At 41.0% G+C, this 23277-nt stretch overlaps 2 protein-coding genes across 7 annotated transcripts in view; both read right to left on the bottom strand.

Moving 5' to 3' along the window:
• The window catches only part of BRWD1 (bromodomain and WD repeat domain containing 1), a 106670-nt gene extending 99011 nt beyond the window's left edge, over positions 1 to 7659 (bottom strand). For all 6 annotated transcript variants that reach the window (XM_054973143.1, XM_054973145.1, XM_054973144.1 and 3 more), the window contains exons 1-7: positions 7491 to 7659; positions 7207 to 7265; positions 7029 to 7058; positions 6753 to 6812; positions 4223 to 4373; positions 3453 to 3551; positions 2119 to 2279 (exon numbers count right to left, since the gene is read on the bottom strand). In XM_054973143.1, coding sequence (XP_054829118.1) covers positions 2119 to 2279; positions 3453 to 3551; positions 4223 to 4373; positions 6753 to 6812; positions 7029 to 7058; positions 7207 to 7265; positions 7491 to 7563 — 633 coding nt within the window. In that variant the 5' untranslated portion in view covers positions 7564 to 7659. The remainder of the gene's footprint in view (positions 1 to 2118; positions 2280 to 3452; positions 3552 to 4222; positions 4374 to 6752; positions 6813 to 7028; positions 7059 to 7206; positions 7266 to 7490) is intronic.
• Positions 7660 to 15638: 7979 nt separating this feature from the next.
• HMGN1 (high mobility group nucleosome binding domain 1) lies at positions 15639 to 23213 on the bottom strand. The gene is made up of 6 exons (XM_054974918.1): positions 22987 to 23213; positions 22509 to 22529; positions 22164 to 22193; positions 21803 to 21847; positions 17224 to 17355; positions 15639 to 16640 (listed from the first exon to the last, which is right to left on the bottom strand). Exons 1-6 carry the CDS (start codon positions 22999 to 23001, stop codon positions 16593 to 16595), a joined length of 291 nt encoding a protein of 96 aa, XP_054830893.1. The 5' UTR covers positions 23002 to 23213; the 3' UTR covers positions 15639 to 16592.
• Positions 23214 to 23277: the final 64 nt, after the last annotated feature.

Here is a 23277-nt window from a genome sequence, read left to right as displayed (position 1 = left end):
TGTGGCATTGGTTCTGAACCCTTACTGCTTCAGTTTGTAATAACAACATCCAATTTATATACTGCTCTTCAGGACAACCTAACACCCACTCAGAGCAGTTTACAAAGTATGTTATTTTTATCCCCACAACAATCTTTCTGTGAAATGGGTGGGGCTGAGAGAGCTCTGGAAGAGCTGTGACCGACCCAAGGTCACCCAGCTGGCTTCAAGTGGAGGAGTGGGGAATCAAACCCAGTTCTCCAGATTAGAGTCCCGCCACTCTTGACCTATACCAAACTGGCTTATCTCTTGTCATTTGCACTTTCTCTGGAGCCATCAGTTTTTACCTCACATTTCCCCTCCCCCACCCCTTTCCCTGTCTTTTTGGTTCTTTTGGGACCTCTTATATCACAATCCTTTTCTAGCAATCAAACTTGAGTCATATTTGTTCCAGTGTAAAAAGCTGCCTGCACTTTTGTTGGTTCCTTCTACTCACTGGACCATGACTGAGGGACAACTCAGCCTAGTGCTCTCTTGCCTCCTATCTTAGAAATGGGGAATTTTTATCTTGGGCCAGCAAATATTCAAGTACTTTTTAAAAAAGAAATACTTGTCCAATAGCAATATATCTCTGTATTGCTATAAAACGACACAGTAGCAATCATTGCTCTTCTCACATACTTGCAGCAATTGGTACCTTTCTTCCCCTCTGCACTCTGCGGTTTGTCGATAGGAAAACTTTTAAAACCAGCCTGCAGCTCCAAATGTTCAAATATTGGGGGGAAATTTTGAGTGATGGGCCTTTTCCCTCAGTAGCAATATGGTGTTTCTCATACATACGCATGTCAAGCCCCTCTTCAACTGCATGTACGACAACAAAAAAGGGGTGGGGGTGCTGTGGCACTAATGATGATGACAGTGTCCTCACTCAAAAATCCTAATTATTAAAGGCATGTCTGTAAAAAAATAAACTGATGCAGCAACTAGAAAATGTAGAGGGAGAGATGTGTGGAGTCCCCATGCTTAACATGATCACGATGTTTAGAAGACTGACTACTAAGAAAAGCAGGAATAAGTCCGTGTGCAGAAAATCCTTTTGCCTTTTGCACAACAGAAAATTAATGTTTTCTATTATTCCATGAAACTTACTATGCTGAAATTATATTTGTTAAATAGACAGAAATATGACTGCCTCAAACAAATGATATAATTGAAGTTACGTTACCAATAATACTCATATTTTTATATTATGGAACACAAGATTTGAAGACCCATTATCCGTAAAAAGCCTCTTCTCCTGAATTCCAAATCAAAGCACTGAGTCAGAAGCAAAGTCACTTTCTAAGAGCAATAATTTTGCACACAAGTAGAACTCTTTTTGTGCATACGCATGCAAAAAAAGCTAATTAATTTTACATACATAAAATCAAACTGTGGCTATGTATTTCTCAAATACATACAACCAAAATAACACAATTACATAAAAGTAACAACAAAAATCGTACAGCTTTAATAAAAAGTAACTCTTTATTTGTCATTCCTAAGAAAATACATATTCAATACAAAATATTTTTCCTTGGAATGAGATGTGAAATGCTACTTTTTATGAAACTGCTTGTAAGGGTTATTTTTTTAATTTGCATCAAATAGTGTTACTTTTTGTAGTATTTCTTAAATATATCCAGGCCAACACACTTTTATTGAGCCAGGCCAACATAAGCACACTATATATATATAGTGTGCTTATGTTGGCCTGGCTCAATAAAAGTGTGTTGGCCTGGATTTTCTATCAGAATATACTAAACTTCTGGTTTTCCTTCCAGAATTTATTTAGAATCCAGAAAATTTGTTAGTTCAGTGACTCTAGAAATTTCAGCAGCTCAGGAGACTTCTATATAAGCAAAACAAAGCCTGTCATTTCACAGAACTCTTCAACACATGACAAAATCTAACAGACTATGGCCACACCTGGTCCATTCCAAGGTTCCACTGTAGTCTGTTTCATAAATTACTAACAAGTTCTAATTAGGCAGTACTCTGAGCGCTCTCTAAACACCGAACCTTAAATATTGATCATGAAACAGAGCAGCTCCAAGTTACCTTCCTTGTGTTTGACAAAGATGTATAGCATTAACTCACAGTAAATATTCTGTGTCCGGTTCTATCAAATGCTACACAATAAACTGCAGAGAGGTGACCAAGTATTCGCCTATGCATCTTTATATGTTGATACATGTTTCCTGGGAATGAAGAACTGGATCTTGTCCATCCTGTTAATTGTTTTGCATAATTTACTTCCACTAGAACAAAAATAAAAAAGAATACTGTGTTAAAAAGGTAGGTTTTCCTTTTTTAAATAAATTCACACTGATGTAACCTTGAATTTAAGAATAATAGTAGTTATTTCTGGCTTTAAAAAAGCATGTAAAATACCACCCCTTTATTCAGAAGTACTATTAAGGTAAGCATCATGAAAAATTTTAACTTTGTAAAAGGAAAACGCTTAAAGTTTGTTCACTATCTTCCCTTACTGCATACCACTTTCAGGGTTGGGGAAAGCTAGGTACGCAACCAAACTTGTAGCCCAACTACATATTTGGCTGTATAGTTACATTTAAAATGGACAAAATTTCCAACCCTAGATGAATAAAATAATGCACAGCTTCATCCACTTCTCCAAGCACTAATACCTGTGCTTTATCATCACGTGCCAATGTTTCAGACACACTGTCTTAGGGAAGAGGGAACAGCGAGACTTTTGTCTTCTACAAAACTAAGCAAAATACCATCTTGAATGATCATCTGGCACAGTAGTGGCAAAAGTTAAATATGGTAAAGAGAATTAAGCTTGCAAACAAACTGGAGTAGAACAACTGCTAGTTCAGGTCTTGGAGTGAGCCCCTAGCAGGGTGCAAATACACAAGATGCTACAAGTAGTCATCCTGTACTTGAACAAGACAGCATACCAACAGAACAAAGTCTGGCCTGTCTAAAATAGGCATGTACTTAGTACTTTAAAAACAAGCCCTTGTTATAAAGTGTATTAACAGCTTGTTTACAGCTCTCACACAGCAGAAATTCTTACCTCGTGCTATCTTCTCAGTTCTTTTACCCCTACTTTGGTAGAACAGACATTAAGTGCTCTTGGTACATGAGAGGAAGAGCACAGTAGCTCCTCAAGGTCACCTTCATCAGTTGAATAATAAGTAAAGAGGACTAGCCAGTGCAATATACAGATAAACAAAAGAACAAATTATCTTAACCTGGTACAGGTGATTTTTACAATAACTGAGGAAGGTACCATCATTAAGTCTTCAGTCAATATAGTAAACACAATGTTTACATGAAGTTACTCTTAAAGTTCATTCCCATCATAATCATTCATGCCAAATATATGTTCTCACTGTATTCCCTTCCTCCCCTTTTATTGTTTTGCACTTCCTAGTATGTTTATCTATAGCTAGTGTACTTACCAAGATTTGGTTGTTGGACACAATTAATAGGTATTTCAGGGGGTCTTCCTCTATGAAGGGCAGCAATGAATGAGCTCTTCCAAACTGCATTTCTGCTATCTGTGAAAGAAGATCTAGTAGTATGTAAGTTAGACATGATTCCTTGTAATAACATTCCTTGCTTTACTTTGTACAAGATACTGACATTTCTTCTGTAATGTTAATTTAAAATGAATCCAATTCACTACATATGAAGAAGCTGATAAACTTGCTTATTATATGTAAGAAGAAAGAGCACACAATCCCAGGACCTGTTACCAACCCCTTCACTATATTTACAGGATAATTAGCCTGAGATAAGAAAGCAATATAAAACATTTTAATAAACAGAACATCTGTCCTAATCCTTTAATTGCTAAAATGCCAACTTCACCTCACTGGTTCCTAGGCCATTCATATACAGATGTTCGTATCTAATGGCCCTTTATAACAAACAGAATTACTATTCAAGCAAGGCTTGTCCTCAGACAAAATCAATCAGTCATGGCAGTAGCACCACATGCAGCATTTTTGTTCAGCAATCCTAAAATAAGCATTTCAAACCAATATATAGAAACTGAGAATTAATGTGAATTTCTACAGAAGGCAAGCTCATGTCCAAAGGTGAATGAGTCCTGACAGCATCAATTTGTGAATAAGAAATACTCACACCCTGGCATGAAAACCATCTATGTATGTTAACGTCTGCAAAGTTCATATTCCTTTGTCTAAACTGTAAAATTAGAACATACCCTTTGCTGTGCGCAGTAAGGACTGCTTCCCTGCACCCAGTAAGGAGTTCACTCTTGGAATGCTGGGTGGAATCTCCTTATCCAGTATAGGGCCAATCCGTTTACAAATTTGCAGCAAGTGATCTGGAGCCACATGTTTGTTAGATAAGACCTAGACACAAAGAGGATTCAAACTACATGAAAAACCACTAATGTAATATGGAAACATACAATAAAACCACTACCAGCAGCAAACCCAGGACAAAATATGCCATAGCTACTCTGCACTGGACTCCTTTTACATTCCATTCTATAAATTATTAGAACCACTAAACAGTCTTTGCTAGTGAAAAAATCAGCAAACACAGCAGAAACAGTAATCTCCATCCCTATGGCTGCCAACCATCCAAACAAGCATTACAATGGAATTTTTTTTATTTTACTTTTTTAAAATAATATTTGATTATTATATCACCCTTCAGGACAACTTAATTTATACCCCATCTTTCTCCCTAACGGGGACCCAAAGCGGCTTACATCATTGTCAACTCCTCTATTTTTCCCCTCACAATCAACCTGTGAGGTAGGTTAGGCTGAAATTGTGCAACGGGCCCAAGGTCACCCAGTGAGCTTTCATGGCAGAGTGGGGAATCAAACCTGGGTCTCCCAGATCCTAGTCTGCCATTCTAATTAAAAGTTTCAGGTATGTAGCCATATTGATCTGTAGTTAGAACAGCAGGATGTGAGTCCAGTGGCATCTTAGAAACGAATGAGTTTTTCAGGGTATAAGCTTTTGAGAGTCAGAGTTCCTTTCTTCAGACTGAAAGCTTACACCCTGAATATCTAGTTGTTCTTTAAGATGCCACTGGACACACATCATGTTACTTTAGATGCTACATCACATAGGAATGTGCTGGAATCCAACAAATTCTAAGAGAAATTACACCCCCTTTGAATGATCATCAAGTCCTAATCTATAAACTATCCCAATATTTAGTTCAGAATAACAACTGTATGCTATTATTACTACTACAGAGTTTGAAAATTCAATACCAAGCCTTGGTACTGTATACAGTGATCAGAATCCTGGTGTAACAATCAATATTATATATAAACATTTGCTAGTAAATAAAGACTGTACAATTAATGCAAGTCATCTTGTTTGTTACCAGGCATATCATCACATTTCTGAAGAATACACATGGCACATCTTACACCACAATCTATACAATTCAAGTGACAACACATCCAAAGCTAGACTATCCAAAGCTAGACAAGGATTCCTAAAGTTGTTAAACTGATTCCCATGAACTCAAAAATACATTTCTCCTTTTTCTTCAACAATTTAATACTGAGGGTACAAATTCAGTAATGGCTTCCTAGTATTTCAGATTATCATCTTGATATACCACTGAAACCAATATAGCTTCATATCAACTTTCACAAAATTACAGGTTAAGTATTTATAATCATATGATCTTAAATCTAACCACTGCATGCTAGGACTTTTCTTGCTGCTCAGAGATACAATTGCTTAAGATGGACAATACTGACAACCATACCTTTGTACGGTAACAAATACAAATGTTGTCAAAGAAAGTTGTGATAGCATAAAGATCAGGATCACAGTTCTAATATAGTATTTTCTAGATTTAGCTTCACTAACTGAAGTTACTTGCAGCCCAATCCTAACCATCTATTCAAAAACCATTCCCATAAAATTCAAAGATTCTCAAGAAAGTTAATGTAGACTTCTTGCCTCCACTATTTTTTTAAGTACACTGTCTCATAATTCAATTTAACCATTTAAAAAAGAAAACAAGAGTACAAATTGGGTACTGCTGTAAGTATGTGATATGAAAAGAAACCCTATAATGATCAATTGTGCTTATTTAAAAATGCATTTAATACTGAGGTGTTCAATAATATATAATGTAATTTAAGCTTTAACCAACAGTAACATCTGAGGGGAAAACAAAACAAAGACAAAGCACTTAGGGGATTCTAAATTTGCACTGCAACACACCAGGTAATTCCTCTCTGCCTCTATAAATCTCAAACCTACAATAAGGGCTTGGCATGATTATTTAGCAATGCCTTTTCACAAGAATGAATCCTTAAATACATGCTAAGTTTTCAGAATCAAAGTCTAAGCTGTTCAATGCAAATCAGGAACCAATTGAAGTTTCTAGAGATAATGACTCCATTTTCTGAATAAAAAATATCAGATACTAACAAAACACTTTGAAGTAAGACCTGTTTAACCAAATGTTCTATTCAATTTAAGAAATAAAGTCTTTTCCAGTTGCCTCATCCTAAATCACAAAAACAGATGATGTGGTGTAAATTCTCAGGCTCCACCTTCTCTGTGGGATGACAACATCTTCCCTTTTTTGAGTCCCGTGTATGGTTTCTATTGACTAGTATACTAATAACCGATTCCTAACAAAGCATAGTTAAGGAATGAAGTGAAAAATATGATTTCCTCCACAAATGAACTTTTATCATCTCCTTAAAAAACCAAAAAAGAACCCTTTAAAAAAAATCTCACCAAGTCTTCATAACTTCTACAATGTTCTTTGCCTTTCCAATCCAGTCTTTTAGGAAGTAACTAAAATTGAAAAAAAAAGACAGAATAAGAATGGGGCGGGGGGGGGGGGAGAAGAAGATATGAAAGGAAGCCAATGGAAATGGTTGCATAGTAGTACAGAAGTTTTGCCTGACTGTTAAAGTACCAAAAAAGAAAACCCAGGAAGATGAGGGAAAGGTAACATTGAGAAGCATTAGGAGAGAGAAAAATCCAGTCTAAGAAAAAAGTGACACAGACCTGGTGCTGTTCCAGCTCCTGCACCAGCGCCTGTAGATGAAAAAAGGCAATAGATATTTAGGGGGAGGGTAGATTTTACAAAACGTCTCTTCTGAGTGAAGCGAGGGGGGCGCTATGAAACCCCTCAGTGCGTGCGGAGTGGCTGTGGTGAGTGGGGTGCTGTTTCAGGAGGACTCACCTCCGCTGCTCTCCTGCAAGGCCCAGTGGTCAAGAAGCGAGCAATGAGGAAGTACAGTTCTACAACACAGAGACACACACACAGAAAAAGAGATTAATTTGGGGGCTGGGCTATGTCGGTAGAGGGGGGAGTTGAGTGCAGGGAAGGGGGGGATCCCCTTAGGTGACTGTAATTCACAAGCAGGAACAGTAAGATGGCGGCACGGGAAGCTCCGCGCGGTTGTCTCGCCCGGCTCGCTCACACAATCTCGACCCTTCTTCCTATCAGCGTCTCTCTTCTATTACCTGATTCAATGAGCGGCAAGGAAACGCTGCCGGCGCTGAAGGCAGAACCGGAGACTGACGAGGACTCAGCCATATCCGCAGTCGCCACCGTTGCCAGAACAAGATTAGGACTCTCTGTCAGGCGCAGGAGGCCAGGCCTGGCTCGGCATCACCCTACCAGCGCTTCCCCTCCCCCTCCACTCTCTGAGAAGGGGAGCGACGCCCGGCGAGAGTGCGCACGCACTCACGCGCGCCACCTTAGCTTTTGCGCACTGTATAATCTTTCCAGCTGCTGCTTCCTCCTAGGAACCTGACAGGGCTCTGATGTCTCTCCGCTAGTACTGAGGAAGGCGGGAAGGGTTGGCGAGCGAGAGACAAGAAGTAGTCCTCTGTACAGCGGAGGGGGGGGGGGCGCGCGGAAGGCAAAAGAATTATTATGTAATCTACCTATCTATCTAGAGGAGAATTTTTTAAACGTACGCTAATATGAGAGCGATTATATATAGGAATTAAGTGCATGCAGACGAAGAACCGAAAGAGGCCGAGCGCGGAAGGAGATAGTGTTTCTTTTTTAGTAACTGGTACCGGAGAAAAGTGTTTGAGGAAGGGGGATTAAAAAGAGAGGGTTGAAGTCTTTTGAGATTGAGGAGAGAATCTAGGCTGTTATATTTCTGTTCACTCCTTCCTTCGACATTATCTGGTTTTTCCTTGCCTCCATTTTCTGTTCACCACTACCTTCAGAGGTATGTTAGGCAGAGAGCGAGCGCACCTTAGCCAGTTGGCTTTATGATCGAGGGGAAATTTGAACCTGGATCTCCTAGTCCGACACTCTACCACACTACAATGGCCTCAGCTTCTATTTGTTACTGTTTACGAAAGTACATAATATGCGATACTATGCAGCTTGTCCCACTGGCATCCCCAAAGGGTGGGTGGGTGGGTGAGTAGCCGTTCCACTTTATTTTCTCAGTAAACCACAGCCGTCTCTTAACCCTTGCCTTTAATGACTTAAAATAACTTTAACCATACCTGGTATGGAGGCTTACTTGGAAGTAAGCCCCACTGTGTTCGATGAGGTGTTAGGCACTAACATTGCAGCAATAAATAACCTTGGAAAGATGATGATTTGGGAAAACAGTGCTATTTCAAAATGGTTGTTACATAATGAAGTCTGATGATAAAAACCTCTTCATACAGAATTGTAAAAGGAAGCCATCTATATCTTGCGTGATGCCACATCAAGCTTCAAGGTATAAGGGACAGCTCGGAGTTGAGATGGTGTCTGACATTTATTTAATGTGAAGCATATTATTTTTTAATAAGTTTGTATTCTGTATGTCCAACAATACTGCCTGAAGCAGTTTATATAGGAAAAAATAATATAAATACAATAAAAGAATGATAATACAGAAAATATAATAAAAGAATGATAATACAGAATTTTCACAATAAATAAAAACAGTAATTCTATAATATTAATACTGTAGTATAGAGAAAGGAATAATCAAAGCTCTGTATTAAAGATAAAAATCAACCAATCACTACAAATAAAACAACTGCCTATAAAATCATTAGCCAATACTTGTAAAACAACAAATAAAAAGAAGCAGGAGCTTGTAAAGCCATCCACAGATAAAAATCCTAAAACCAAACTCACAATCCTGTAGCACAGTGGTTAAGTGGTTTGGCTGCAAATCAGCACTCTACTGGTTTGAATCCCACTACTGCCATGAGCACAGTAGGTGGCTTTGGGTAAGCCACTCAGCCCCAGCTCCCCAGTATTGTGGGGATAATAACACTAACTTGTTCAGCACTCTGGGTGAGGCACTAATCTGTCTAGAAGAGGGGTATATAAGTACAATTATTATTATTAATCCAAACATTCAAAGCCTGTCCATTAAAAAAATTCTACCAAAAAAGTTAACAGCCACTTAATCGAATCCTGAGATTTGATTTAAGTGGCAGAGATCCTGTGGCAGTATTGGCCAGCTGTTAGAGCAACAGTTCCGCTTCTGGTCATTAACCTATGGACTTTTTGTGAAAGAGAAGACAGCATGTGACCATTCACAACATCCAGGCCACATAGCAAGCCCACTGGAGACCCTAGCAACTCCAGCAACACCCACCAATCGGGAGTAGCATCCCTCTAAATTGCACACACAGGTACAACTATCACCAACCAATGAAGCAACAGCCCTACAATGCCACCCCCGCCCTGTGGAGCACCAGAAGACAGGGAGGAAAGACTCAGTGACAGCATAACTCCAATAGAAACAGCAGAAGCCATGGGGCAAACACATCCTCACAGATTAGTAGCTCAGAGTCTCTCTACACAGTTTGGTGTAGTGGTTAAGAGTATGGGACTCTAATCTGGAGAACAGGGTTTGATTCCTCTCTCCTCCACTTGAAGCCGGCTGGGTGATCTTGGGTCAGTCACAGCTTCTAGGAGCTCTCTCAGCCCCACCCACCTCACAGGGTGTTTTGTTGTGGGGATAATAATGACATACTTTGTAAACCGCTCTTGAGTGGGTGAAGGGTGGTATATAAATCGAATGTTGTTATTATTGTTTTGACACGTGTTCTTTATGTGTCAGGAGACACAATGTTAGTCAGGAAGCATAGTTTTAAATGACAGAGCCAGCAGAGATCACTCCAGAGGGGACAGATTCTCTCACAGCCCTCCACCACCTCTGCTGTCTGCCCTGCCAAGGCTTGATTAGTTCAAAGTTTTAAGCAGCAAGGGCAGCAGGGGAGACAGTTCCAGAAGGGGAGACATTCGAGCGTGCCAGAGGCAGCAGAGGGATGTGAGAGAATCCGTTCCCTCCAGAGCGATCTCCACCAGCTCTGTCTTTCAAAACTATGCTTCCTAGCTAACATTGCATTTAACGGACGTGTGCCTCAATGTCTCATGTAGAGAAACTCTGATTCCCAGTCTGTAGCTGACTCGTCATTTGTCAAGCATGGAGACAGCAGGTATTGGGGCACCAAGAGGGGAAGGCATGACATTGCTCCCAGCAACATATATTACATTCCCCCCAGCCCACTGGGAAAGGGTGCTCATGAACCATAGGACCATGCAACAGAGGGTCAAGAATTATTGCCAAAAGACAAAGCCCATTTGTTCCCCTGGTATTAGACCAACTGGCAGCAAAACAAAAGACAGAGGCTGATCTTGAACCACAGCCCCTAAAACTAGTACCCTAATCACTGGGCTAAGCAAGTGGATGCATTAGGGTATTACACTACAGCCCTGATCACACCATTAGGCGTATAGGGCTGAACGGGACATTGCAAAGACGGGCATGATGCTGTGGAAAGACACCAGGATAGTATGGGGCCCCTGGTTTGATGCCTATATGAGGAGAAGCCAAAGGCAAGCCAGCTGTGCACAATTGACGTTTTACCACTGCAAACTGGAAACGAAGGGATGGGATGGGCCACTCCAGGCACCCATCACATACCCTTTCACAACCCCTGTATGCTGTATTCAAAGCACCTCAGAGACCCTTTTTCTGTGAGCCACCAAACTGCATTGCTTATCAGATGCCAACAGTACTGTGAGGGAGTGTGAGACAGAGATTTGTCCCATACTGTAGAGCAGACGTATTCCCTTGTACCACCCACCAGCCTATTCCCCATGTGAGTTGCACACAGCATCCAGCTGACTGCATGAGCAGAAAGAGCATGGAGACTGCAGCAGAGTGGTTGTGTTAATCTGCTGCAGTTATCTGCAGCTTATCTAAGGTGAGCTGTGACCCATGAACACTATATTGAACTAAATGCCGTTAGTCTTTAAGGTGCCTCTGGACTTTTAATTTTGCACCTAAACCAGACAGTGCTCCAGTGATCCTGTGAAGACTAACAACATTGTTCATTGTCCGTCTTCTGTGCAGTCCCACATGGGAATTAGTAAGATGGGGGAGACATTCCTGGGGTGGAGAGGCTTAGGGAGCGATGTGCCCCTGGGAATGCCTCTTTCTGGGCTGGTGCAGCCAGTATACTACCCTGTCTCTGGAGGCAGGCCACAGGATACACATATATAACTCTGAAATATGCCACCATAATGCACTTATTTTATTTATATCCTGCCCTCCTCACAGATGGGCTCAGGGCGGCTTTCATCCCCCCCCCCCCCCGACTGCGCTGTCAAATGATTACAGCATTAGTTGAAACTTCAGGACAGTTTATACAGTTTATAGAGAGAGAAGCATCATGTTCTGTGCAAACCTGGGAAGATGAGGTAACCAGTATCACTACATTCTACAGGACTGATGTTGTGTGGTTTCTTTTAAAATAACATACTACTGACATTTGTGTAGCCTGCCTCTGTCATAAGCAATGCAACTATTACACGGATGGTCCAGGTAGCCTGACCCTGTCAGATCTCAAAAGCTAAACAGTCAGCCATGGGCAACATTTGGATGGGAGACCACCAAGGAAGATCACGGTTGCTATGCAGAGGCTGGAAGTGGCGAACCATCTCTAAACATCTTGGGTTGAAAACCCCAGCAGGGTTACCATAAGTTGACTGTGACCTAACAACACATGCACACATCTCATTTGCCCTTGAGAAACTGCTACTTTTTTGTCATCTTAAGTGTATGTACACTAATTATGTGGCTCCTAGGTAATCTTTGTTATCCTGAAGATGCTTATGATATCCAGCTTCTCCTACAAGTGCCATATCCTTTATGGAACACATACTACTTAAACCAATGCATATTTACCCCAAAGTAAATTAAGATTCCTTTTAAATGAACATAAAACTGGAGCCTTAAACAAAGTGAAGCCAAATACTGGAGTTGTGTCAGAGTGGCTTCCAGTGATGCTTCCAAGTTCTGGTGAAAGGGCACCAGCTGCATTCTTCAAGTTCTAGAGCTGAAATCTTTTAAGATTACAACCCCATATTTTACCACAGAAAACTGCAATTAGGCGGTCAGAAGTAAATGTCTATAGGAATCTTCTAAATAACCACTCACTAGTCAGGATTGCAACCAGAGGCAACTTTTGTACAAGGATACAAAGTTTTTGTAAATGAGAAAACTCCCTATTGGATTTAAGCAAATCACGAATGATTAATACAAGTAAGTCTCAGCAGGAAGGATAACAACTTCAACTTATTTGTACAAAAGAGCAAGAGTCCAGTAGCAACTATAAGACTAACAAAATTTGTGGTAGGGTATGAGCTTTCATGAGCCACAGCTCATTTTCAGATAAGAGTTTTCAGGTGTATGCTTTCATGGCACCTGAAAGCTTATACCCTACCAGAAATTTTGTTATTCTTATAGGTGCTACTGGACTCTTGGTCTTTTCTACTGCTACAGACAGACTAACGGCTACCCATATTGATTCAATTTAGAGCTAAACTACAAGAGATGAATTACACAAAGATGCTCATGTGAAGCGAATTGCAAAGTTAGCTGGGAAGCTGAATTTTAAAAAAGATCGGAAGGCTCTGTCAATTTCCCCTCTACACAGAGCCAGGAAACATTGCTCCTCAGAGGGTTTATTTACTCTTCACCTCCTAGAAGGGGAGGTGAAACTGACAAGCCTTTGAAAAGCAGAGGAAATTAGCAAAGCCTCTGAAGATTATCTTTGCTGGCTCTGTGGAGAGGGGAAATTGACAAAGCCTTCCAATCTCTTTTAAAACTCAGCTTCTTGGCTAACATTGCGACTCCTTTCATATGTGCGTCCTCTTGTAATTAGTCTCTTGTAGCTTAGCTCTTATTTGCAAGGCATCATGTCAGAACTATTTGGATAGGGAAGGTAGTATCATCATCTAGGGAGCCTAACTTACTTTTTAACAATTAGTGCCAGAGAACTACCTTTGATGGAAACATTCCCAATCCTAAACAGTTACACCCTTCTAAGTCCAGTTACTTCAATGGAATTAGGTGTAATTTAGGATTGCTCTACTATACTACTGCAGTTTTGAATATTTAAAAGATGGCAGGAGTGAAACCACAAATATTTCACTGGTTTATTTTGGGTTTGTTTGCAAATTTGGTTCTTAAAATATTGGTTACAGGGTCTTAGACCTTAAACCTAACAGGCCCGTATTTTTTTATTTATTTAATCACATTTCTAGACCGCCCTCCCCGTCAGACAGGCTCAGGGCAGTTTAACAACAGTTTAAAACAGTAAAAACATTATAAAAACATTAAAACATTATATCAAAACAATTAAAATTGGCGGGTATAAAATATTAAAATACAGCATTTTCCTGCATGGGTGGTGGAAGGTCTTCAGTGGTATGGCCGGCGAGGACAGCCTAGCCCCCACCAAATGCCTGGTGGAACATCTCCGTCTTGCAGGCCCAGCGGAAAGATAACAAATCCTGCCGGGCCCTAGTTTCCTCAGACAGAGTTCCACCAGGTCAGAGCCAGAACTGAAAAGGCCCTGGCTCTGGTAGAGGCCAGGCGGACCTCCCTGGGGCCAGGGACCATCAGCTAGTTCTTAGTGGCTGATCGAAGCGACCTCCGGGGAACATATGGGGAGAGGTGGTCCCGAAGGTATGCTGGGCCCAGTCCGCATAGGGCTTTATAGGTCAACACCAAAACCTTGAACCGGACCCGGTACTCAACCGGTAACCAGTGCAGCTGATGGAGGATAGGTATTGTATGAGCCATGATTGGTGCTTTGGCAACCACCCGTGCAGCTGCATTCTGAACCAGCTGCAGTTTCTGGATCAAGCCCAAGGGAAGCCCTGCGTAGAGCAAGTTGCAGTAGTCTAATCTGGAGGTGACCCTTGCCTGGATCACTGTCGTAAGGTCATGGGTCGATAGGTAGGGGACAAGTTGTCGAGCCTGTCTTCGAAGAAAAAGGATCTTAACCGCTGCAACCTGTGCCTCCATAGACAAGGAAGCATTCAGGACCACCCCCAGGCTCCTCACTCTCGACACCGGCGTAAGTGGCGCCATTGAGAACAGGGAGCCAGAGTCCCGCACCCATGGACCCTAGACCCACATGCAGGACCTCCGTCTTCAAGGGATTCAGTCTCAGCCGACTGCTTCAACCATCCAGTCACAGCTCCGAAGGCACGTTCCAGGACATCTGGGGCACAGCCAGGCTGGCCGTCCATCATCAGATACAATTGGGTGTCAATTTTAATTAGCACAAGTATGCTGACTTCTGGATTAATACCTGGTAAGGCTGGAGACTGGTCAGTCTCTCAGCTCAGTTAAAGAGGGACTAGTGGTGCTCCCAATACTCTGGGAGATGAAGTTTTCATCCCCCAGTATTTAGTTTTTTGCTTTTGACATCCCCCCCCACTCCAGCCTTCTTGTTGATACAAGGGGCCACAACACACCTGATCCTCCAGTGGCAGCTACTATTGCATCTGTGGAAACCTTTCATTTGAATGCAATCAGTAATAAACTGTTTGTTAAAGGCCACACCCACATTCTAAAGGTAAGAACTGTTGGGTTTGTTGCTAGAGACATTCCAGAGTGAACACCAGCTGCCCACAAACCTCTGTTCTGAACCAGTCTCAGAACACAGCCAGGAAAGTGCACCCATTTTTTAGCGGGCCTTTAGGAGCAGAAGTGATGCGCTCCTTTTCCATACAGAAGGGCAGGATGCCTGGTGGAGATGATGGTGCTACAAGAATTGCAGACTACCAGGGAGGGTGTTTGCCCTCTACCTTTCTCTCTGCATTTTCCTTATAGAGGTAGTGGGCAAACCTGAACTCGTGTGCTTGGGATGGATGGATCTCTGGTGATCAAGCAATCTTTTTAGAATTGTCTTTCTTCAGATGTGAAAGTTCAATAATTTTCATCAGTTGTTGTGTTTTAATTGATTTACTGCTAGTTTGCACTCTGATTTTATTGTTGGATTTTATATTTTATTCACCATCCTAGAAACTTGATGGCTGAAGGAATACACAAAAATCCCTTATATAGGTAAAACTTAAATTACTCAATACTCGAAGCAGAAGCTTCTCAATACACATCCCTTATTTCCATACACATACAACCCACACCCCTTACTGGGAATATGGATGGGAGATTGTCTTATCTATAGCTGATGGAAAATAGATTCTAGAACAGCTATTAAAACCAGAATTAAATGAATTTTCAGTATCAGTCAGAAAACATACTATTACAACCACAGATACCTTCATATTGAAGATATTAAACAATTTAAAGTAGTTTTCAGTCAAGAGAAAAATTTTCGTAACCAGGATTTTATTGGTTGTTTGATAAATCAGTTTGTACAGAATTTTCTTCCAATAATTTCAACGTAAACCATATAGTTGTCATTTAACAAGTTACTATGACTTTTAATATACTATTTTTTCAAAATAGAAAAGTACCAGTTTTTAAAATACTTTTTGTGAAGTTACATCTGCTTAACCAGAAGTCTTACCTACTCAGAAACTTAACAACACACGCTACACACCCAGATTTCCAATTTTTCACAATACAGTTACAAAGCTGTTGAAAAAATAAACTACCACTACCAAAAATAACTCTGTCACAGATAAAACTAATCTGAAATGGAGGTCCAACACCAGGGAACAGTTTTTATTGAGGAAGCAATTAATTTGTGACAAATCAAGAGTAAGTGTTGTGTGAAGACATTTTCCTATTAATTACAAAGTCGGTGCATGCTTGTTAAAAGATTGTAAAAACCATCCCTCAAATCTACAGCAGAGGCGAGCAATTATTTTGTCTCAGGAGAACATACCAATAGATACTAAACATTTTTCCATTATAAATTTAAATTCATTTCTGCAGCTGGAAGGGCTAAGCAAATAGCTAAATTCATTATTATAAACTAAAATACTGCATAAAAATAACATTGGAGGGCCACATGTAAATTTTAATTTGCCCACCCTGACCTGTAGAATGTTAAGTAATCACAATTTTAAGATCTTTCTTTTGCATTCTAAATTGCTGTCTGTGAAGACAAACAACCAGTACATTATTTTTTCCTTTTAAACAAAGCATTTACACTCAAGTTATAGTGAGTGGGATATGGGGGGATCCTTTCATGTTTAAAAATGTGTTTTCTAAAACCACTAAAAAACTTGCATATACAAAATAGTTGATAAAAATATTCCTCTGAATTGTACAAGATAGTGGTACAAGAACCACTAATTAAAAGACTTTGTACAAGATGTTACTCAGATTTTGCTTCTTTTTCTCCTGTTGCCTCAGGTATTTGGACCTGAAGAAGAAAAATAAAACAATTATACATTGGTTTTACAGTTCAGAAAAAATAACTGTAAAATATACTGTATTTTAAGGGCATGCAAAATCTTTTAGCCTTCTTCCCCTTGGAAGTGAATTAAAAGAAGTTAACAGATCTACAACAAGCACCCCATGGTGCTTTTTTAATGGTAATTTGAGCATCCAGTACCAATGCTGACTCCTCCTTCCTCCCCCCATTTGCCTCATCAATCTGGAGCAGCAGAGGGGCCTGGAATTTTACAGCTATGCAGCATTCATAAATAACAGTCTTGGGCACTACTGGTCCCAACAGTCTTGGTCGTGGCAGGAGGTATCTATATCTGTATTCCTCTTGCCCCTGTGAGCCAGCACAGCATCAGACACAAGACAGTGGATGCCAATTCACAAATTTTTATTCCACAATAAAAATGTGTTAGTCTTTAAGGTCCCACAATACTCCTATTTCTGCTGTAGACAGACAAATATGGAATCAATTTGTGGAATCATAGCTTTTTTTGAAGATCACACTGTTAACTTATTTAACTTGAAAAAATTACAGAAGCCTGCCTGTAAGATTTTACCTCATCACTTTTTGTTTCTCCATTTTCTGCAGGCAAGTGATCTTTTACTTCATCTTTGTTAATTTCTGCAGTTTGTTTCCCCTTTGATCCCTTTTTCCCTTTGATTTGGGCTTTCTTTTCCTCAGACTTATCCTATAGTAAATTAAAATAAATCATTAGCATCTGGTCTCTACAATCACCACTTTAAACCATTAATTTGACAGACGGGGAATAAAAATATTTATATACAGCCTGAGCTTTACAAGATCATACAGGCTATTTATCAGTAAGATGCCTTTGAAAGACTTCAAGCTGTTTCTTCTGTGAATGCTGACTATCAGCTTAATTTTTTTAAAAAAAATTAGGTATCACCACAACTTGTTGTAATGAATTCTCCAAGATAATACAAGAACTCTACAAGATCAAACCAAGGGTTCATTTAGTCCAGCATTGTTTCACCTAGCAGCCAAAACAGTTTTGCTGATGGCCCAACAAACAGAGCATAAAGGACAAGGCTGGCACCTAGCACCAATACTCAAGATTGCTACCTTTGCATATGGAGGTTCCATCAAGTATTATCTGAAGAATTTTTGACTGCTCTGAGCACAATTATAAGTTTCTTCAGCAGTTAGAGTTATGAAACAGCAAAACTACCCACGTCATTTCCTCCATCAATATATCTAATTCTCTACCCAGCCAAATACTCAAATCTGGAGACAGGAGCTGTGAATGGACAAGAGCTCTTTCTACAAACCTAAAAAATCCCCCAGGTTTGCAGGAAAATTTGAAATTAAAAAAATATATGGGGGGAGGGGGTTAAAAACCCAAAATGATAAAAGGAGCACCTTTAGTTTTGAGAAACAAAGGACTTTTGTGGCCGTTGCTAGGTAATCCCAGCCTTCAACTTTTGGTTTTGGTCAATAAATGGCAAGGGGATGGGCAGGGCCCTTTTGGCCTTCGATGGAGGATGCGTAAGGGTCATGCCTGGTAGCAACCACGGGACTACTTGCTACATTACTTGCATGACTCACTCAGGCCTGGCTGCTTGCTACTGTTCAACAGCAGCCACGCCACAGAAGCCACTGTGATGTAATTACACCTCTGCCATGAAAGCTCACAAGTGATCTTTGGCCAGTCAGTCTCAGCCTAACTTATGACAGGATAAAATGGAGGAGAGGGGAATGATGGAAGTTGCATTGGGTTCCCACTGTAGAAAAGGATAAGGTATAAATAAAGTACATAAACAATAACTATAGGTGAAGATGGGAAGCAAATAAATGGTAGCTTGTTTGGCTCATGGGGAAGAAGTAAGCAGGGGAAGGTGAGGATATAGGGGTTGCCAAGACGACGGCAAGAGGAAACAGTGTGAGGAAGGGGATACAGACAAAATGAGTCATAGATCCAGAGGAGTTAGCCGTGTTAGTCTGTAGTAGCAAAATCAAAAAGAGTCCAGTAGCACCTTTAAGACTAACCAATTTTATTTTATTGTAGCATAAGCTTTCGAGAATCAAGTTCTCTTCATCAGATGCCTGATCCGATCCGATTCGGATCAGGCATCTGATGAAGAGAACTTGATTCTCGAAAGCTTATGCTACAATAAGACAAAATGAGGTGCCCCTGCAAGTCCTTGACGTTCTCCACTGTGCAACTGGACCTGTTTCCCAGGTAGAGGCTGCAGACAGGAGCAAATAGGTAGGCTGGTGGGTGGGAAAGAGAAGCAGAAAAAGAGGGGAAGCTATGATGGCTTCTGGGGAATGTCTCTCATAATTGTATAATGCCATCTCCTTCCCACACAAGCACCTTGCCCCTGTGAAACAGAAAGCTTCAAATGCTTTAGTCTTTCTTATAGGGAAACCACTCAGGTTTGCAAAAAAATGGGGGGGGGGAGTATGGGCGGTTAGATCCACCCCCCCAAGAGAAGAATGTCATCTGTACTTGTGTAGACAATGTAAAGGGGCTCCCTTTGGGGGATGCCTGTGAGGTGGAGGCAGAAGGAAGAGAGCCAGAGATGTTGCATTTGGCAGGTAGGCAGCAATGGCACTGTGGACAGGGAAGAGGTGTGGAAGCTACCCCCGCCCCAAATCAGCCAGGCAGCCATTGGCAGTGGCGCTACAAGAAAGTGGGCTAGGATGTGGGCGGCCCAGCAAGGGAGCAGGAAAAAAAACTACCAAAAAGACAGGACAACCCCCCCTACCATGTAGGTTTCATGTTTGCTAACTGTTCCCTTGTAAAAGGGCGCACCTGAGTTACTCTGCTCTACTAATCCCTTTATAAAAATGCCTTCTTCTGTTAAATGGCATGAACGTGGGACCCTTCCTGACCTCAGGCAAGCCATTCCACAAAGTGGGAACTAACAGAAAATATGTATGAACAGGCAGTTGCCAATCTTACCAATCTGCACTGCAGCACCTTCAGAAGACTTTGCTCATATCAGCAAAGCTGTCATAGCAGAGCATAGTACAGTACAGCACAGCAGGTATGTGGGTCCAACACCATTAAGGACTTTGTAGATAATAATTAGAAGCTTGAATTGAACATGGTAACTGGCAAACTATTAGAGTGACTGAAGAATGGGTCATCCATCAGCCCTCCCCCACAACATTTCCTTCGTGTTGTCAGAATTCAGTTTAACTTGGTCATCCTTAGCCACGTAACCAAAGCACCAAGTTACTGGTTCAGGACCTCTACATTACCAGATTTGGATAAAGAAATATAGAGCTGATTGTCATCAGCATATTGATGGCAGACAACCCCAAACTAAGATTGATTTGTATTGTCAAAGGCTTTCACGGCCAGAGAACGATGGTTACTGTGGGTTTTCCGGGCTGTATTGCCGTGGTCTTGGCATTGTATTTCCTGACGTTTCGCCAGCAGCTGTGGCTGGCATCTTAGTGTCACTGTGACACTGAGAGATCTCTGTCTTTTGGTGCTACACCTCTGAAGATGCCAGCCACAGCTGCTGGCGAAACGTCAGGAACTACAATGCCAAGACCACGGCAATACAGCCCGGAAAACCCACAACAACTAAGATTGATTTGGCCTAAGGGCTTTATAGAGAGACTGCAGTATGAGGAAGAACACTTAAGTATTATAGAATCACACAAGGCAAGGCCTAGACTGATGACGATCTCCAACAGCAACTCTCAGACCTACCCATAAGAAAAAAATGTAAGCCAATTGAAAGCACATTTTTCAACCTCTACTCTGCCTCCAAACATCAAGATGGCATGCTCTGCTGTATCAAAGACTGCTGATAAATCCAGTAAGAGACACACAGAGAAACAGCCCTTCTCTGCACTGATTGAAATCATCGACTATGTCCACCAATACTGTCACAACTCCATTGCCCAGCCTGAAGCAAACTGACTCTCCCCCCTCCAAATTATCAGCACATTAAACAATAGCTTAGTTATTGGTCAAATCAAGCCAACTCCTTTGCAGATTTTGGGGAGAATCACTTTGGATCTTTTTGCTCTTTTCAGTGAAGCTAAAGCAAAATGGTTATATCTTCAACAATAGTTTTCTCTGGGACATGATACTTTTTTGCTAAATATTTATATTAATCAATATACAATCTTGTTTGCTCAAATTTTGATTTTACAATTTTTATGAACAATTCTACATGCACTCACAAACGGTCTATTGCTTTTATTGAAAACTATTTCTGTCCTTAGGACATGTTAAAAAAAATTATTTCCCTCTATTCATACAAATTAAAGAAACTACACATGAAGCTGCCTTATACAGAGTCAGAACACACTAGTGTATCAAGGTCACTATGGAACAGCTTTCCAGAATGTTTCACATCACTGCCTGATCCTTTTAACTAGAGATGACCAAGGATTAAACTTGGGATCTTTGGGATGCAAAGCAAATGTTCCACCACTGAGCCACACCCACTTCCCATTCAATTCCAGAAGCTGCCTGAAAACTATTTTCAATTAGATTTATAAAATAGTTCCAAAAGTTGAATAAATATTGTTTGAATTACATTTTTAAGGATACCATACTATATAAGATACTTTTACTTACATATCTTATTATGCAAATTACACATCCAAATTTAGTAAAAACTATAGTTACACAACCTTACCTCTACATGGAGTCTGACTAGCTATTATTGGGAAAGCTGGAGATGTGCAGTGTAAGACTAGAATCATGGGAGACCCAGGTTTGAACCTCCACTCTACCATGACTTTGGGCCTGTCATATTCTCTAAGCCTATGCTACCTCATGGAGATGTTCTTGTGAAAAAAGGGAGAGGGGAGAACCATGTTCTAAGCTGCTTTGGGTCCCCACAGGAAAAGTGAAATATAAGTAACATACAACATCTCCATGAAGAAATCTTCTACCTTAACATTTACATGCAAAGACTTTTTACATTTGGAAGACATCTGTGTAATCAAAGAGCTTTCTTATGTCCAGAACTGCTTAAAAACATTTCAGCATATAATGCAGCATACAAATCTGAAACAGAGTTTCAAAAACTGTTTTCTCATCTTCAGTCACATTCCAAAGCAATAAACACATTTAGCATGCTCAATTTTTAAACTTTGTCTGTATACACATATGGTATGTTTTAAAACTCTAAAAAACTCACCTTTGAAGGTCCCCTTTTGGGCTTTGTTTCAACTTTAGCAGGTTTCTGTGGGGGGAATGCATATACTGAATTTTCTTCAACTAATTAGAACAGTGTAGCAGCCTAAATAGCCCAGACTAGTCTGACCTTGTTAGATCATGGAAGCAAAGCAGGGGTGACTATAGTTTGTACTTGAGTAGGAGACAACCAAGAAAGACCTAGGCTGCTACATAGAGAAAGATAATGTCAAAGCACATCTGCTCACCTCTTGCCTTGAATCCCCATGGTGGGAGTTGCCATAAGTTGGCTATGACTTGATGGCACACTTTATCTTTTTAAAGTATAATAAAAATTGGAAACAGGGAAAAAAGTCTCTACTTACAGCTGACAGTCGTGCTGATCGCCTCTTAGGCTAAAGCAAAAAGAAACAACATCATGACTATACCTCAGTATAGGTCTCGCCTAGAAAACGTTAATTTGCTTGTGGATGAGATCACAATGTATAAGTATCTACAGCAAAGGAACATTTCCCATAAAGTATTTATTCAGAAATTGTAATCTATTAATCTCATATTTAATCAAAGTGAAGCCTTTAAAATGTTAAAGACTGTCGTGTTTAAAAGTTTAAGGCACTCTTTTCCAACGTAAAATGCAATTTTTTTTTCAAAAAAAATTATACTGGTCCCTGAAAAACCTATATTAGACTATCAAACTACTTAACACTCACCTCTTCCTCAGTTGCGTTTACCTGCAAAAGAATAAATGTCGTTAAGGACGCCGAACACGCATGCGCACTATCCTACAAGCGGTTTCATTCCAGCAGTGCTGTAACGTCACCACGCTCACGCCTCCACCCCTTCCCGCCGCTGTATTCAGATTTCGAACCTGAGACCGTTCCCGTCGCCATTAGAACCCAGCGCGCGACTGAGTGGACTTTCACGGAGGCTCGTGAGAGGGCGCGAGACTGACAGGCCGGAATTCCGAGAGACGGAGACTTCGCAGCCATATACAACCATCATTCCTCCCCCTCCCTAGATTTATTATATTAGCTCCAAACTGTGAGGATACAGTATCATGGGAAGGGGGAGAAATATCTTCTATAAAAACAACAACGAAACAATGAAAGTGAGTGGAAGAGAAGTGATTATTAAGGGATAAGCGCGCCCTTGTCGCACGTTAGAGGTACGCGTGCGCCCGTCGCCAACCTTTCTTTTCGGCATGGCGGAGCAAGCAGCAATGCCGGACGACGACCGTCAAGTTTTCCTCGTATTTTCCCCCCCTTGGCGGCAGGCAGCAGGACTGGATTGCTTGTCCTTGCAGCACGAACAGCGGCAACTGGTACTTCTCGCGTCTATCGCCTACTAGCAGCTCGGCTCTTACTGCTGCGTACAGACTAAAGCCCGCCTGCTACCCCCCCCCATCCCAGCAGCACCAGCGACACTACAACAGGCTCCAACCGGATTGAGAGGAGGGGGCGTGCGCGCGCATTCGGCGCT

This window comes from Eublepharis macularius, chromosome 3 (genome assembly GCF_028583425.1).
Source record: "Eublepharis macularius isolate TG4126 chromosome 3, MPM_Emac_v1.0, whole genome shotgun sequence".
NCBI classification, from domain to species: domain Eukaryota; kingdom Metazoa; phylum Chordata; class Lepidosauria; order Squamata; family Eublepharidae; genus Eublepharis; species Eublepharis macularius.
This window is presented reverse-complemented; position numbering and strand designations above follow the sequence as displayed.